This window comes from Triticum dicoccoides, chromosome 4B, assembly GCF_002162155.2.
Source record: "Triticum dicoccoides isolate Atlit2015 ecotype Zavitan chromosome 4B, WEW_v2.0, whole genome shotgun sequence".
In the NCBI taxonomy this organism is placed as follows: domain Eukaryota; kingdom Viridiplantae; phylum Streptophyta; class Magnoliopsida; order Poales; family Poaceae; genus Triticum; species Triticum dicoccoides.
This window is the reverse complement of record NC_041387.1, coordinates 130912639-130928063: the sequence shown is the minus strand read 5'-3', so window position 1 is coordinate 130928063 and position 15425 is coordinate 130912639. Positions and strand designations below refer to the sequence as shown.

Genomic DNA, 15425 nt, shown 5'->3' with positions numbered 1-15425 from the left:
CGGGAAGAGAACAAAGTGTTTGTTGCTCGGAACGGGGTTTTCCTTGAGAAAGAGTTTCTCAGTCGGGAGGCCAGTGGGAGGACTGTCCGACTCGAAGAAATTCGAGGACCACTCGGGGACGGCTCGGTTGGTGATGAGATCATATCGGAGTTAGTCAGGGAACCCATAGTGGAAGCGGCACCAGAACCACAGAGGTCGGAAAGATTGCGCAGAGTGTGTGATGTGTTGTTGCTAGAAAGCGACGAGCCAGCCACGTATGCAGAAGCGATGGTGAGCCCAGATTCTGAGGCATGGCTGGAGGCCATGAGATCCGAGTTAAAGTCCATGGATGAGAATCAAGTCTGCGACTTGGTTGATATGCCGCCTGACGTAACGGCCATTGGCTGAAAATGGGTCTTTAAGAAGAAAACCGATGTGGATGGAAATGTTCAGATCCACAAAGCTCGGCTTGCCGCTAAGGGTTATGGAGAAGTTCAAGGAATTGACTATGACGAGACTTACTCACCGATAGCGATGCTGAAGTCGGTGAGGATCGTACTAGCTATAGCTACATATTTCGATTATGAGATATGGCAGATGGATGTCAAGACGGCTTTCCTTCATGGAAATTTAATCGAGGACGTGTATATGATACATCCCGAGGCTTTTGTCGATCCGGCTAGCGCTAGTAAGGTATGCAAGCTCAAGAGATCCATTTATGGGTTGAGGCAAGCATCTCGGAGCTGGAATATTCGTTTTGATGAGGTCATCACTGGTCTCGGCTTCATCAAATGTGAAGAGAACGCTTGTTTATACAAGAAGTTAAGTGGGAGCTCGATAGTGTTTTTGATCTTGTATGTGGACGACATATTGTTGATCGGAAATGATGTTTCGATGCTGAACTCGGTCAAGGAGCCATTGAATGGCAAATTTTTGATGAAGGACCTTGGTGAGGCAGTGTATATTTTAGGCATTAAGATCTATAGAGATAGATCGAGGAGGCTGCTCGGCTTAAGCCAAAGCACATACATAGATAAAGTGTTGAAGCGGTTCAACATGAGTGAGGCAAAGAAAGGGTTCTTGCCACTCTCACATGGTATAAGGCTAAGCGAGACTCAGAGTCCTTGGACATCTGAAGAGCGAAGGAGGATGAGTAGGATTTCGTACGCCTCAGCAATCGGATCCATCATGTATGCCATGATATGTACAAGGACCGATGTTGTTTTTGCAATAAGCCTAACAAGTAGATACAAGGCCAACCCAGGTGAGAGTCGCTGGGCAGCGGTAAAGACTATTTTGAAGTACCTGAAAAGGACTAAAGAGATGTTCCTAGTTTATGGAGGCGAGGAAGAGCTTGTCATAATGGGTTACGCTGATGCTAGTTTCCAAACCGACAAAGATGATTGTCAATCACAGTCCGGAGTCGTGTACGTCATGAACGGAGGAGTAGTGAGCTGGATGAGTTCCAAGCAAGATACGATGGCCGATTCTACCACAGAAGCCGAATACCTTGCGACTTGTGAAGCTGCAAAGAAGGTGTTTGGATCCAAAACTTTCTGGATGATCTTGGTATTTTCCCAACCTCGGTAAACCGTTGGACCTTTATTGTGATAATTCTGGTGCCATCGCACAAGACAAGGAGCCGAGGAATCACCACAAGGTCAGACACATAGATCCGAAATATCACCTAATACGAAAGATCCTAAAGAATGGAAATGTAGAGTTATGCAAAATTGACACAGATGCAAATGTTGCAGATCCGTTGACTAAGCCGCTTCCACAACCCAAGCATGAGGGGCACATTAGAGCTATGGGCATTCGATGTCTATTTGATTGACTCTAGTGCAAGTGGGATACTGTTGGAGATATGCCCTAGAGGCAATCACGTATGATGATATTTCCTATGTGTTTTCAATAAAGATAGTCCTTGGACATTATAAATGATGTGTATCAGCAAGTACGTGACTTGTTTGTGGGACTATACACTGTATGATGATTGTACTAAAAGGTCCCTAGTCGAAAGGGTTGTGTGGACGCGCAGCCGATAGACTAGCATATGACACGGTCGATGGCTTGGTCTCACTAGACATGGAGCATTCGATGCTAACCGGATAATATGGACTCAGAAGGATCTGGTCAAATTCGACGTAGTCGAATCCGAGTCGATATAAGGTCCGAGTCGGACAGACCCAACTATGAGACGCGGCAATATGTCATCTGTGAGTCTCTAGTACAACATACGTTCTATATCCTAAGACCTGAGCTGGCACATGTACTCGAGATGGTGACAGACCTGCTTTGGACCGACCAAATGCTACTCCGTGACTGGGTAGTTACAAAGGTAGGTTTCAGGCTTGTCCAAACACATGCTGCGAGACATGGTCGAGCAAGATGGGATTTGCCCCTCCGACCAGGAGAGATATACTCTGGGCCCTTCGTATGATCCGACCAGGATAAGCATGGCCAAGCGACAAGGATTATGAGATAATCCGATTTATGGTCGGGATCACTGGAACGAGAAAGAGGTCGGGCTAGCACAAGGATGACAGACTCGCCTTGAGCCCGACAACATATATCGTGTGGCAAAAGGAATGAAAGTGTGATGTACATGTTCGCCAACCGGCTTCATTGTCTACTTGGTGGTCGGCACGCCTTGCTAGAGGCTGCTACCAGCCGAGCAGGTCGGAGGTGATCCGACCTGCGACCAAGCCGACTTGAACCTAAGGGGTCGCGCGCTTAAGGGAATGTACTTGTGAGGTCGGATCGGACTCCACGAGTCAGATATCATCCTACTCGGACTCGGATCCCGGCCGAACAGATTTTGGGCTTTAGGGTCCGTGTGAGGCCCAAGTGTTGAGCCCGCGACGGATGCCTATATAAAATGGAGGTGCGGCACACTCATTTGGTTGATTGCTTCGGCGCTATCATTAGGGTTTGCATGTGTTGCAAATAGCCACCTCCACTCGCTGCCGGTTGTGTGATCGGACCTACCAGTCCACCGCACGACGTTCCTCCTACACGCGCGTATACCGTTAAAGGCGGTGCACTTGCGCCGCTCTGGTGAACCTGTACGAGGATCTGACGACGGACTGTTCGAGGGAGATCGGACGAGGAGGAGACGAACCACGCGGACGCGCTGCCCCAACTCTTCTTCCGTTGCACGGCACTGCGCACCTAGTGGTAACGATATGTGATCTATTCCCGTAGCATGTTCTTGGTTGTTATGCGCCTAGGAAAATTTTAATTTGCAGTCGACGCACCCTACCGTAGAACCCAACATGGTTTTCACCCTTGAAATCACGACCCGGTACTCAGAGGAGCACCACCAACAAGGAAGTCCTCCAATGTTGTCGCCCCCACTTGCGGAGGCTACTACTGCATGTGACATATCACCAGGCTCACAAGAACTCGTGTCTCGTCTGGACGGAAACATATCCCGCAAGCCAAGTTTGAACAACTGCCTATGAAGCCAAGTATTCATCGCATCTAAGACCCCGCCTTCGCCACTTGTAGGTACTTCAATTACGCCATGGCATTCTCTGCATGTGTTCATTCCTTGAAAATCTTGGTACAGACATGTCCCAAGGTGTCAAAATAACAGAGTTCGCGATACCCTGGTGCACCTGATTATGCTGATGTTGCGGGTACGCATGACCGAAGCCTATCCAATCGAGGTGTCCAAAGAGCGCCATATGCGCCTGTCCTTGTTTTCCTTCGAAGAGAAGTCCGGAACTTGCCATGGCCAAATTGAAGTTCCCAGGTTCTCGATTGCATGAGCTTGTGAGCAACGAGACCGAGCAAGGGAAAACCATCTGACGACGAGAACAACATGACCGTGCGAAAGTTAAGCCGGCTCAATAGCCTCCACCATGCCAGATTTCGGCGGGTCGCTTGGGCTGAGCAAGGTAGAAACCGGCGTCAGGCCTTGCCTTTATCAGCGCATCCCAGTTGGCTACGACTCTGAAGCAGGATGAAAATCCATCACGCCCCCTAGATCTGTTTCGAGGCTGTCTCAATGGAGGAGAGCTCCCATGCCAAGGCGAGGCGAGGCACAGCGCCGACCCTCCTGGTCGTGAGCACCTCCGTCCGAGGCGGCTGACTCCCAGGCGCGAAGGGAAGTCCACCCAGCGGCAACATGCTCTAGGGTTTGGGGTGATGGAAGAAAGGGGGAAGGAGCGTGAGCTGCGAGACCGCCTCGCCGCCGCCACCCACACCGGACCTTTGCCCGGCAGGGACGACCGGCGGCGGCGAGGGGGAAGTAGCGAGGAGGGAGCGCCGGCAGCGAGAGGATTGGGAGCCGCCCGTGACGACGCGGGGGCGAGCAGATCGCTATTTCTCAATCGGTGCTAATTCCTTCGTACCTAAGCACATATATAGTTTCAGATTGAGGTGGTAGCCATGTCTAATTCAAATGCATATGAAGCTCAAAGAGGAGTGAAGTCGGCTGAGTTTGTATGGCGCATGCATGTGTCCTTGTCATGGGTCCACTAGGAGTTTGAGGACTTGGGGGTGAGCTATGAGATGCCCCGCAGCAGAGAAGGAAGCAAGGAAATACTTCCTTCGTTCCAGAATGGATGATACGAACTTTATGTCAGAGGAGGAGGGATGGAGGGAGAAGAAAGCAAAGCCACGGCCCATCCCATCTAAGCTTTGCCGGGGTGGCACTTTCACCGTCCAGAGCGCGCTTCCTCCCATCCCCGCCTCCACATTTCGAAACCCGAGTCCCAAAACCCTCGTCCGCCGCTCCACCCACTCCGGCAGCGGCGGCCACCCGTCACGATGAATCACGGGGACCCTGGACACCGCTGTAGGTGTTCCCATGGACCGCGGTGTGCCGGTGCGCCGCCCCAGGAAGGCCTCGCGGCGGCGGCCTTGGACACCCGTGTGCGGCCCCTCCCCATGGGCGCCGAGGCGGAGTCCATGCTGCGGCAGATCGGCGCGTACACGCCCAACCTCGACGGGCACACGGTGACCCTCCTCTCCTGCGTCCACTCCGTCCTCCCTCCTCCGCCCCTCGTCTCCAACCACGCCGCCCTCTCCGCCCTCCTCCCCCCGCGCCAGGACGGCGGCGACGACCGCATCAGCGACCTCCCCGACAAGCTCCTCCGCGACATCGTCTCCCGCCTCCCCGTCAAGGACGGCGCGCGCACCGCCGCTCTCTCCTGCCGCTGGCGCGGCGTCTGGCGCTCCGTGCCGCTCGTCCTCGTCGACTCCGACCTCCTCCCCGTCCGAACAGGTTCGGGCCTGCAGGTCGCGCACGCGGACGCGCAGCGCGTCGCCTCCGCCGTCACCCGCATCCTCGAAGCTCACCCGGGCCCCTTCCGCTGCGTCCACCTCATCTGCAGCTTCCTGGACAAGTGCCCGGACCTGCTCGCGCGGTGGCTCCAGCTCCTCGCCGTCAAGGGCGTCCAGGAACTCGTCCTCGTCAACCGCCCGTGGCCGCTCAACATGCCCATCCCTCCCACCTTCTTCGCCATGCAACCCTCACCCGCCTGTACCTTGGCGTCTTCGAGTTCCCTGACACGAGGATCCTCCCGCGCGCCGCGTCATTCCCACACCTCCGCGAACTCGGCCTCTGCTGCGTGCAGATCCTGAGGAGGGAGGACATGGACTTCATCCTCGCCAGGAGCCCTGTGCTGGAAATCCTATGCATCCAAGTGAACATGCTGATGAAACACCTGATCCTCGTCAGCCGCAGCCTCCGTTGCGTGCAGATCATCGAAAGCATTGATCTGAGCATCGCACTGAAAGACGCTCCGAACCTCGAAAGGCTCATCATCTGGGCAGCAACGGTCCGCGATGGCGTGCCCAGGAGTGTCAAGATTGACCATGCCCCTGCACTAAGCTTACTTGGCTATCTGGACCCGGAACGGCACAGCCTAGAAATCGGCAACACCGTCATCAAGGTGCATAAAACACCTTCAAGTTTGTGTTTTGTTCGATTCGCCAATGTAAATGCGTTAACTCGTCTCTGAAAAATGGAAATTTGGTGCACTGCAGGCTGGGACAACGGCGAGTCCGAGCACAATGGTCCCAAGCGTCAAGATCCTCGGCATAAGAGTGTGCTTCGGAGTCCGCAACATTGCTAAGATGCTGCCCTGCTTCCTCAGATGCTTTCCCAACGTCGAGAGGCTGCATCTTGAGGTGACACCACTACCACTTACGTTGGCATCAATTTCCATGTTTGTGCACTTGCAATCATCAATTTATATTGCTAACAATAATGCTTCCATTTAGAGCCAAAGTTGTAGCTTTTCTTTGCAGAAATGATAAATCCCGAATGTTCAGGATTTGCCCATGCAAATCAAACGTTTTTTTATGGCAACTTTAGTTGACGCGAGGATAACAAGTTTTTTTTTTGAAGGTGAGGATAACAAGTTTAGTTGACAAGCACAACAATTTTCTGACAAAGTACAAACTGAGTGCGGAATTGACATGCTTACCAACTAAACTTGCAATCGCTCGCGTATATAAATTGCTACAAAAAACGTTCGATCTGCCATGGCCCGAACGTTTGGGACTTATCGGCGTCCTTTCTTTGAGATGAGCGGAAGTTCTCACTGATTTACTTCATTCTACAGTCCAACGAAACTGATGAGCCCACCGGCAAGCTCAACAACAAGTTCTGGCAGGAGGTCGGCCCTATCGAATGCGTGCAGTCACACATGAAGCTGATGGTCTTCTACGGCTTCCGAGGGGAGCGGGGCGAGCTTTCCTTCCTCAAGTTCGTCCTGGAGAGCGCACTGGTGCTGGCGAAGCTGGTGATCGTGTTCACCAAGGGGAGCTTCACCTCAATGGCAGAGGTCAGCTCCAAGGTGAAACCTCTGTTTGCTGCAAAATGGGCCAATAAAGACTGCTCACTGGTGCTCTTGGAGAGTGTGTTTCAAGCAGGGGAAGACAAGTGGTTGCTCAACTTCAAAGCAGGGTCTGATTTCTCTACAGGGGACCCATTCACGCGCACCGCTGCTCTTCGTGGCTGCAACTTTTAAGGAGAAGCCGGGTGTTTGCGGAAGATTGAAAAGATGTTTTGAGTTCTCTACCAGGTGAGCGTGATTCCAGGGAAACAGATGGTTAGTGCTATGTTGCAGTCTACGTGCAAGGCACTGTTTTGGATCGTTGGCTTGTGTTTTTCTTGTCAGAGTTCCTTGATTTTTATTTGCCTGGCGACCTTGAGATGTTGATGCGTAAGTGTTGCTCAAATGCAGTCTCTGTATGGTATATTTATTTTGCTTTGGCCTGACGTTGCTCATGTTAGAACTCAAAATTTCTGCTGATTGTGTCACTGAATGCTAGCAGACAGAGATATATTCGTGAGCTATTTCATGCTTTCCATCGAATGTGTGTTCCATCTGATGTACCCTGGTTAATTGTGCCCGTCTGGAATGTTAAATTATCATCAGAACTCATCTGTCTTATGTAGTATTTGTCTATGCTGTTATGTGCACTAGGTATCATTTGCATCATACATGCTCTGTTCACATAACTAGGGATTCAGATGAGTCGTGCATCGGAAACGACTTGTATTAGAATTGCTATCTATGGTAACATCTGAAAGGACCAAGCCAACATATCAGTGTACCCAAGTAAGTCTAAACTTGATGGGTGTCGCCAACCCCGAGATATGCAATGGTTGTTGGATTCGAGTACTAGGTAACAAATGAAAAATAAGCTCATTAGAAAAAATCTGCTGCAATTGAGAGCAAGATGAATCTACTACACCGATGAAGTAGAAATCATAAAAGTAATGAAATCTGAGGGTTAACACGATAGAACAACATCTGATATATTATGGAGAACAAGGCTGATATTACGAAGAACGATGCCTTTACACCGTGTTAGCCTGCCATGTGAGCCACTGAGACTACGAAACAGCAAACTCTTTTTCTTTTCTGTGGTGGTCACTATATTGGTAGTATATATGATGATCAGCATTGCTGCTACTGTGCAAAGGGATCGTTAGTTGTGTGCTTTGACGGGGATCTTTGCGGGGTTGGGTCTTGATGCCACAGAGACCTTACAGGCGATGTTGGTGCTTCGGCTCGCCATACTGCTGCCCTTCAAAGAACTCGTTCAAGAGTTTGTCCACCAGTTCGGGGCTGTACCTGATGTACTTCAGCGGATTCTTGCCGCTCCCAACAAGATTGCTGCATGGCAAAATTGGTAGCACAGTAGTTATTATTAAGTACTACCTCCGTCCCAAATTATAAGACATTTTTTAGGCTATTTTAGCCTACCAAAACATCTTATAATTTGGGACAGAGGAAGTATATCAGAACAGCTGAGATCATTCTAAGTTGAATGGAGTCCTGGAGAAGATAAGGAAGTGTTGTTCTCCGTAGTATAAAGTTTTGGGGCCCACCCCGTCAGTCAACCATAAATGATGGGTGCTTTAGAGGACAGACAAAATAGAGCTAATTTTGTAATTCTGGAACTGCAATCATGTGATATAGCCGACTAATCAATTCAATGGAAGCTAATGGGTGGAGTTCAGCACAACAACCAAAAATTAATAGGAGATCATGCAAAGTGATTGGTGCGGTGACGTACCCGAAACGTTTTATGAAAGATCGATAGGCTGGTAACAGAACCTCAGCTATAGCAAGCCTCAAGGATTCACGCAATTCTTGATCAGGTACAATCCATAGAGATTGCTTCGCATGAAGTTCTTCAAATTGCGTATTGAAAGCTTTAAACCTGCCATGGCAAAAGCCTGTAGTCTTAGGGCTAATGATTCTTCTATCATGATTATCCCAAGCAACAAACCAAACTGCCAAGGTACTGACCGTTCTTTGATCACAGCTCTTGAAACTCCGCTGCTGTTAAGGTCTGCTGGTGTCGACGAACCAGTGCTGCCTGGCGCACCTTGTACGGAAAGTGCCTGAAGAACCTGAAAGAAATAAAACAGAAGCAGTATTCAACTGTTAATTGATATGTCCAATCATGTAAATACAGCACGACAATGATGTTAATTACTGAAGCACAGTACATGGAAGAGAACATTGCCAAACAAAGATAGATACTAGCAACCATAGTAAAGCCATGGACAGGTGTGTGTGGAAGCTACCTATCCATGTGCCAGAACCATGAGTTGTGACTAAAGGCTTTGTTGTTGTTGTTGTTGTAAGACGACGTGTGTACTAGAGTTACAAAAGGAATCCACAGACATTGACTCTTACTATGGTTTGGCTTCACAAAAATTCCTATTGGGATGTAAGCAACTGAACTTGACACAAAAATGCAGGCAGGTGGAGCACAACGTTGATGTGTCTAGATTTTCAGGCCGATTCCAGCGCACCGGGCTGTGGTGACTGGTGAGAAAGTTATGGGGGTAGGGTTGAGAGAATAGAGAGGATATAGAACAGAAAATTGGAGAGAGTCATACATACTCAATTTAATACTCCCTCCATCCCATAATGTAAGACATTTTTTGACACTACACTAGTGTCAAAAAACGTCTTACATTATGGGACGGAGTAGTAGAAGATATAAGGTCCCTTATCCTTTCCTAATATGACAACACTTCCTAATGTGCCATAACTCCTAATTCTCCCTCAATTGTAATCCTAGTTCTGGCCAGACTCTTTTCCTAGCCGAATTCCTCCTCTACGGTATTATCTTGGATGCCAGATTTTGGAAGTCAATGCCGACGTTAACATAGTTGTTATGGTGTCCACAACAGTTATACTCTCATAAGTGCCAACAAACTGTGATATCTTAAACAGGTAACTCTCGATATTGCTTTCACATAAACTACCATTCTAATCGCAAAGGAATTACTAAGCAAAGAGTTAAAAAGACTATCGTGGTAAGGAAAAGATATCCATACATGTAACATCATGCAGCCAAAAAGAAAGGGGATATGATGAGGGTTCGATGATCCACAACCTTTGCCCAAGCAACACGTTTGTACTGATTGGCATTTTGCTGCACAATTCTACGGTGCCTCTGAATCCAGTCATCGCCAAGTATATCCTTTGCTTCTGATCTGTGGCAACACAAGAGATCACTAAGTGAGCAGATTGCCAGATTATTCTAGGATGCATTATCTATAGCAAAAAAAACAAGCATACCTGCGAACAGATCTAACCATATAGTGAACATTGTTCATAAGAAATAAGTGAGTTAGCGCAGGATCCTTATATTGTTTAGATTTTCCATCTAGGTTATTCTGTAGTGCTTGCATTATCCTCGTAGTAACAACAGCAAGCTGAGATTCTGTCTCACTACCAGTTTCGAATTCCTGAAACAGAAGCTTCAGCGTCGACTGATAACTGCTCATATGAAAATAACATTTGTTAGCGTGCTATACTGCTATTTAAATAACAGTAGCAGGAAGGCTACCAATAAATTAGTTTTTTCTTAGTTGTCAAATGAATAAACTAATACAAAAAAACTAAATGCAAGCCAAAGACATAGTAGAAAGTGAATATGCAAACTACTTTCTTGTTTACAACTCTGTATAGTTATCGACAGACTGCCTGCTACGATATTGGCAATTAAAATCATTTCTAAGACCACTAGCAGACAGGCTTTATGCATACTTTCTCTTCAGTGGAGATGAAGTTCAGAATAATTCTTGAAGGATATAAACATATTGCCCCAGAGTTAACTCATCATGGTTAGCATATCTTACTCGGATTTCGTGAAATTACTGTTCTACAGATGCATAAATTGACTACTAGATGAAAAGGGGAATACTTACTCAAATAGGAATTTAACATAATTAATCACATAGCTTGTCAGAGGATGCACAGTTCCATCTTGAACGATGGTCTTTGAAGCATCCTTTTCAACTGCCTCCTCAAAATCAGCGAAGGTTTCTTGAGCAGTTTGTGCCAAGCGCTTAGTCAAGCCCAATGCAGTCTCTCTCATCTCAGAGCAAGCCTTTCCTTCGAAAACCACCTCAATCTGATAACAAGTTCAAACAAAGACCGCGCTGAAATTTGGTAGTGCTCACCAAAAGCATCATAGCATAAGTTGAAAAGAAAACAACAATGACACGGAACCCCATAAATAAATCTGCAAGCAGAAGAAATTAAGCATTTGGGAAGGAAGGTACAGAAAATTGCTCCCCGAATACCTCCGGTTGAAGTTCACGCATTACTTCGTACATGTCTAGCAATACAAACAGCTTTTCAGGAGACCTTTTGCTTTTCGCAACAGCATCTCCAAAGCTGAGAAGAGTCACGACACTATTTGTTGCCATTTCTGCAAAACATTGGTCCTTGTTAAAGTTGCCACCCTCAAAAATCTGATCGCAGATTTTTCTTTCTCCAGCTAGTAGTAGTTTAACCTGTTCAAAAAGCATAATATATTAGGATGATTTTTTGTTTAAGTCCAAACTAGCACACACAATATTGACCTGTTCACAGAAGGGCCCTCACCGCAATACGCATAAACTGTATCCAGTTTCCAATCTTAGCCTCCAAAGCCTCCCATTGCATCTTTTGCACGTCATCTTTAGTAAGTTTTTCTACTCCCAGCTTCCGAAGGCTCGACTCTAGTGCTGAACCACGGGATTCTCTGAAGAAAGAGGATAAATTTAACTTGACTTTGCACAAGGTGTTAGTAACTCAGGAGTCAGGAGACACTGGACGGAAATCAAGAAAGGAAGTAGAAAAAGGAAATAGATTTGGATACCATAATCCAAACCTACCTGTAAATTTTGTAGCATGACTGTTGATTTCCAGCCTGAACCAACTGCTGAGCTATGTCATTCATGAGTGGCAGTATTCTTGGAGGAACTAGTGTCGGGGTCTTGTATACAGCAGTTTCCAAGCCTTTGGATGGATGGTCAGACTGGTTAGCATTCTCATCCTCGTCGTCTTTTGATGGCCGCAGAGACTTGGGTAGACAATCAAAGAGACGATCGGGCTCAATTGGTTTGCTGAAAGAACAGATAAACCATCGTAGACAACATTTTTTTACTGACAATAAGAAATGAACATGAATGTAGTTCTGGCATGAGTCTGCAATAAGAATGACTATCTTACCTGTACGTACCCATCAGCTGCTTAAATTCTTCTTCAATCTTCAGAGAAGACTTCGCTAACAGACCATTGACGTGATTCAGAATTCCTTCACTGCTTCTGAAGTTCTTATTCGAGGAAAAGAAGCGGGAGATTCCTTTCAGCGTATCCACTGCCTCCAAGTAGCTCTCCAAATCCTCATGGGGACCTCTTAATATCGTTGCCTCGGCCTAAAGTTTGAAAGCAATGTTTTACACAAAGTTAGTAAGTTCCCAAAAATCAAAGCCTTTGCAAACAATCATATTCGCATCAGCTCAGATAGCTATCATTTCCATTCCTCCTCTTTCTGCGAGAAATCGCTGTCATTTTGACATAACAAGATGATCTAGAAATGACAACTCTTGATAAGAGATGAAACAATCATCTACAGTGACCCAAATCAATGACCTAAAAGTGCCAAACTATATCACTCACCGGATCTTCCAAATCCAACAACAACAACAAAGCCTTTAGTCCCAAACAAGTTGGGGTAGGCTTTGGGTTTCATCTCCATAAGAGTGACTGAGTTTTTGGCTCGCCAAGCCTATCACAACCCTCCTCCTTTACCCGGGCTTGGGACCGGCTATGTTGAGACAACAAAAATCCATATTTGTTTCAATGAACAAAAATGTACGAATGGTATTATCTTAATTAGGAATAAAGGAAAACCATATTTGTTTCAATGACGGCGGTGATGATTGCATTTAACATGGTAGTATACCCCACACAACGCATATTAAATACCGCAACAAATTTTAATCATTGCAACCACCAGGCGCTCATTCGGCACATTTCAATTCCCGAAAGATCCACAAGACGTCTTCCAAAAAAAAGAAAGATTGTAACAAATTGACCGCCACACATCCAGGTAAAATGTTTGAAAATTTTGCGGTGGGTCGATGTTCATGTACCCGACGGGTGAGGTCGAACTGGGCGAGGATGGCTTCGCCGGCCTTGAGCGTCTTGTCGATGTTCTCGTGCGCCATCCGGATCGCATGCGTCCTCACCTGCATTTCATTTCACCAGAGAAAAACGAACCAGGTCAGTCGAGCGGAGGCGAAATCGAATCAAACGGGGATGACTGGAATGTGGAGGAGGAGGGGACGCGCGGGGGGACCTGGGTGGGGCGCATGGCGGCCTCGAGCGCGGAGAGGCGGTGGTCGAAGGAGCCGAGGATGGCGACCATGCCGTCCGTGTTCCCCTGGCTCTTGTGCAGCGAGTCGCGCAGCATGGTCGCCCGCCGCGTCAGCGCGTCCATCGTCCGCGGAAGCGCCGACACCGCCATCTTCCCTCCCCGAAGCCTCCTCCTCCTCGCGGATCACGCGGTGCGCCCCTCCGCGCTCCGAGGCCGGCCTGGGAGATCTCGAGCGGGAGACGGGAAATGCGTGCGCTTCGAGAAGGGGGTCCCCCGAACGCGCGCCGTCCCCGAGGGAGATCCTTCTGGAAGCCTCCGGAAGGGCCGCGGAGGCTTTGAGGTTGGCGGGAACGGTGGAGAGGCGCGATTCGGTGGGTGGGGTCGTCGGCGACGACGTGGTTGTGTCGCCGCGGGGAGGAGGAGGAGAAGAATGGTTCGAACGCCTCCCTCCGCTCCGAGATTCGGGCGCGTGTTGACCTGGACCGCCCGGACGGCGGGGATGGGCTCGGTGCACGGAGTGGGTCCAGGGAGTGGTGGTTAGCGGGCGCCGGTCGTTCGGGCGCGCCGAGAGCCGTGGCGGTGTGGACCGGGTCCAGTCCACGGCGCGCGCTCCTTATCCCGTGCTGGATTTCATCGTTGGCTGCCCGCTACGGTAGTATTCCGAAATGAAACCTCGTGATTTTTTATTTTTTTTGAGGGTAAAACCTCGTGATTTGAATATTATCATTTTGCAGCAGGCTGCTTTCGAGGGCATTTTTCTCTCTGGAACCCGATAACAATGAGGACCAGCCTTTGCTTGTTTGCAGACTTGGAGCGTGAAGACAGTTCAGGAGCTTCAAATTGGCGACGCTTGAAACTTCCGCTTTTGACCTCCGTTCCTAAATACTCCCTCCGTCTTAAAATAAGACTCAACTTTGTACTAAGAATAGTACAAAGTCAAGTCTTATTTTGAGACGGAGGGAGTATAAGTCTTTGTAGAGATTTAATATGGACTACATACAAAATAAAATGAATGAATCTATACTAAGTATATCTATAAACATGCATACGTAACGAATCAACCTGTGGTTGAGTTGGTTAGGTGGACAGTGGTATCCCCAACCCACCAGGGTTCAAATCCTGGTGCTCGCATTATTCCTGGATTTATTTCAGGATTTTCGGCGATGCGCTTTTAGTGGGAGGAGACGTTCCCGTCGACGACGAGGCGCCTACGATGACTTCGTAAATCTCAAGATGATATGCCGGCTCAGTCTCTCGGAGGTGGTCATAGGGGTAGGGTGTGCGTGTGTGCGTTTATAGGGGTGAGTGTATGTGTGTGTATATGAGCGCTTGTGTCTGTACTGATGCTTAAAAAAAATATAAACATCCATACGTAGTCCATATTAAAATCTTCAGAAAGACTTATACTTAGAAACGGAGTGTGTGATTGTGTTATGTGGTATTTCACCTCTTTGGTTATCAGCCCAAGTAGGCCGCCCCAGGTCCCCTAGGCTGATTTGGATGGTCATGGGCTCTATAGAAAGAAGATTTGAGAAGTCTTGCTCTAGGAAAACACTAGGGCCCTAGTATCCTTTATAAGCCGGGGCTGAGCTAGTCGATACACCTGACATTTAGTTAGAATCCCTCCATTGTCACATGTACTTTGTACGCCTCTATACATCAATACAACATGACTAGGAGTTGGGTTTTTCCTTGTAAGGAGGGTCTGGTTATCTCCCTCTCATATGTGAGCAATTCCCCGTAGGCGTGGGAGATGTATGGGATTGACGAGATCCACTTTGTGCCTATTCTATATGTCGTCATGTGTGATAATAGTTCTATGATTGATGAGTAAGTTGTTTATCCGTGGCAAGCATACTGTGTCTTGTCCAATTTAAGAGCACATGCAACATGATTCGAAAACCTACGCATGTAAAACATATTGTTTAGTGAATTCGTGACTTTCAGGTGATAGGTGTTGGTATCTTAGGACCTTAATTGCAGAGACAACCATGCTATGGCAACATTGATGCAGGACAATAGGGGAGAACGATTTTGGCATGAAGGAGTTCGACCATTCAAGTATGAGCTGCCTACAGGAAAAATAACCTATGCGCTAGAATCACAATACAAGGTGACTGGTATTACTGTCGCTTTGGCACACTTGATGTACACCATGATCTGAAGTTTCTACGTGTCTAACCTCTTCATTGCTGACAACAAACTGTATACTTTCACTTGTTTTATTTATGTCTTTACTTTTAAGCTCTTTATTATTCTCACTGCAATCATGGTGGACTCGGTAGTGGCAAACCTTTGCGTCA

General features: G+C 47.7%; 1 protein-coding gene and 1 pseudogene across 1 annotated transcript; one reads left to right on the top strand and one right to left on the bottom strand.

Moving 5' to 3' along the window:
* The first annotated feature begins 4878 nt into the window (after positions 1-4878).
* Positions 4879-6993, top strand: LOC119292584 (annotated as a pseudogene).
* A 679-nt stretch (positions 6994-7672) lies between these two features.
* On the bottom strand, positions 7673-13584 carry LOC119295440 (exocyst complex component EXO70A1-like). Its single transcript, XM_037573860.1, has 12 exons — positions 13105-13584; positions 12899-12994; positions 11973-12178; positions 11636-11866; positions 11364-11502; positions 11060-11272; positions 10682-10887; positions 10050-10250; positions 9865-9964; positions 8763-8866; positions 8527-8673; positions 7673-8123 (listed from the first exon to the last, which is right to left on the bottom strand). Exons 1-12 carry the CDS (start codon positions 13270-13272, stop codon positions 7994-7996), a joined length of 1941 nt encoding a protein of 646 aa, XP_037429757.1. The 5' UTR covers positions 13273-13584; the 3' UTR covers positions 7673-7993.
* Positions 13585-15425: the final 1841 nt, after the last annotated feature.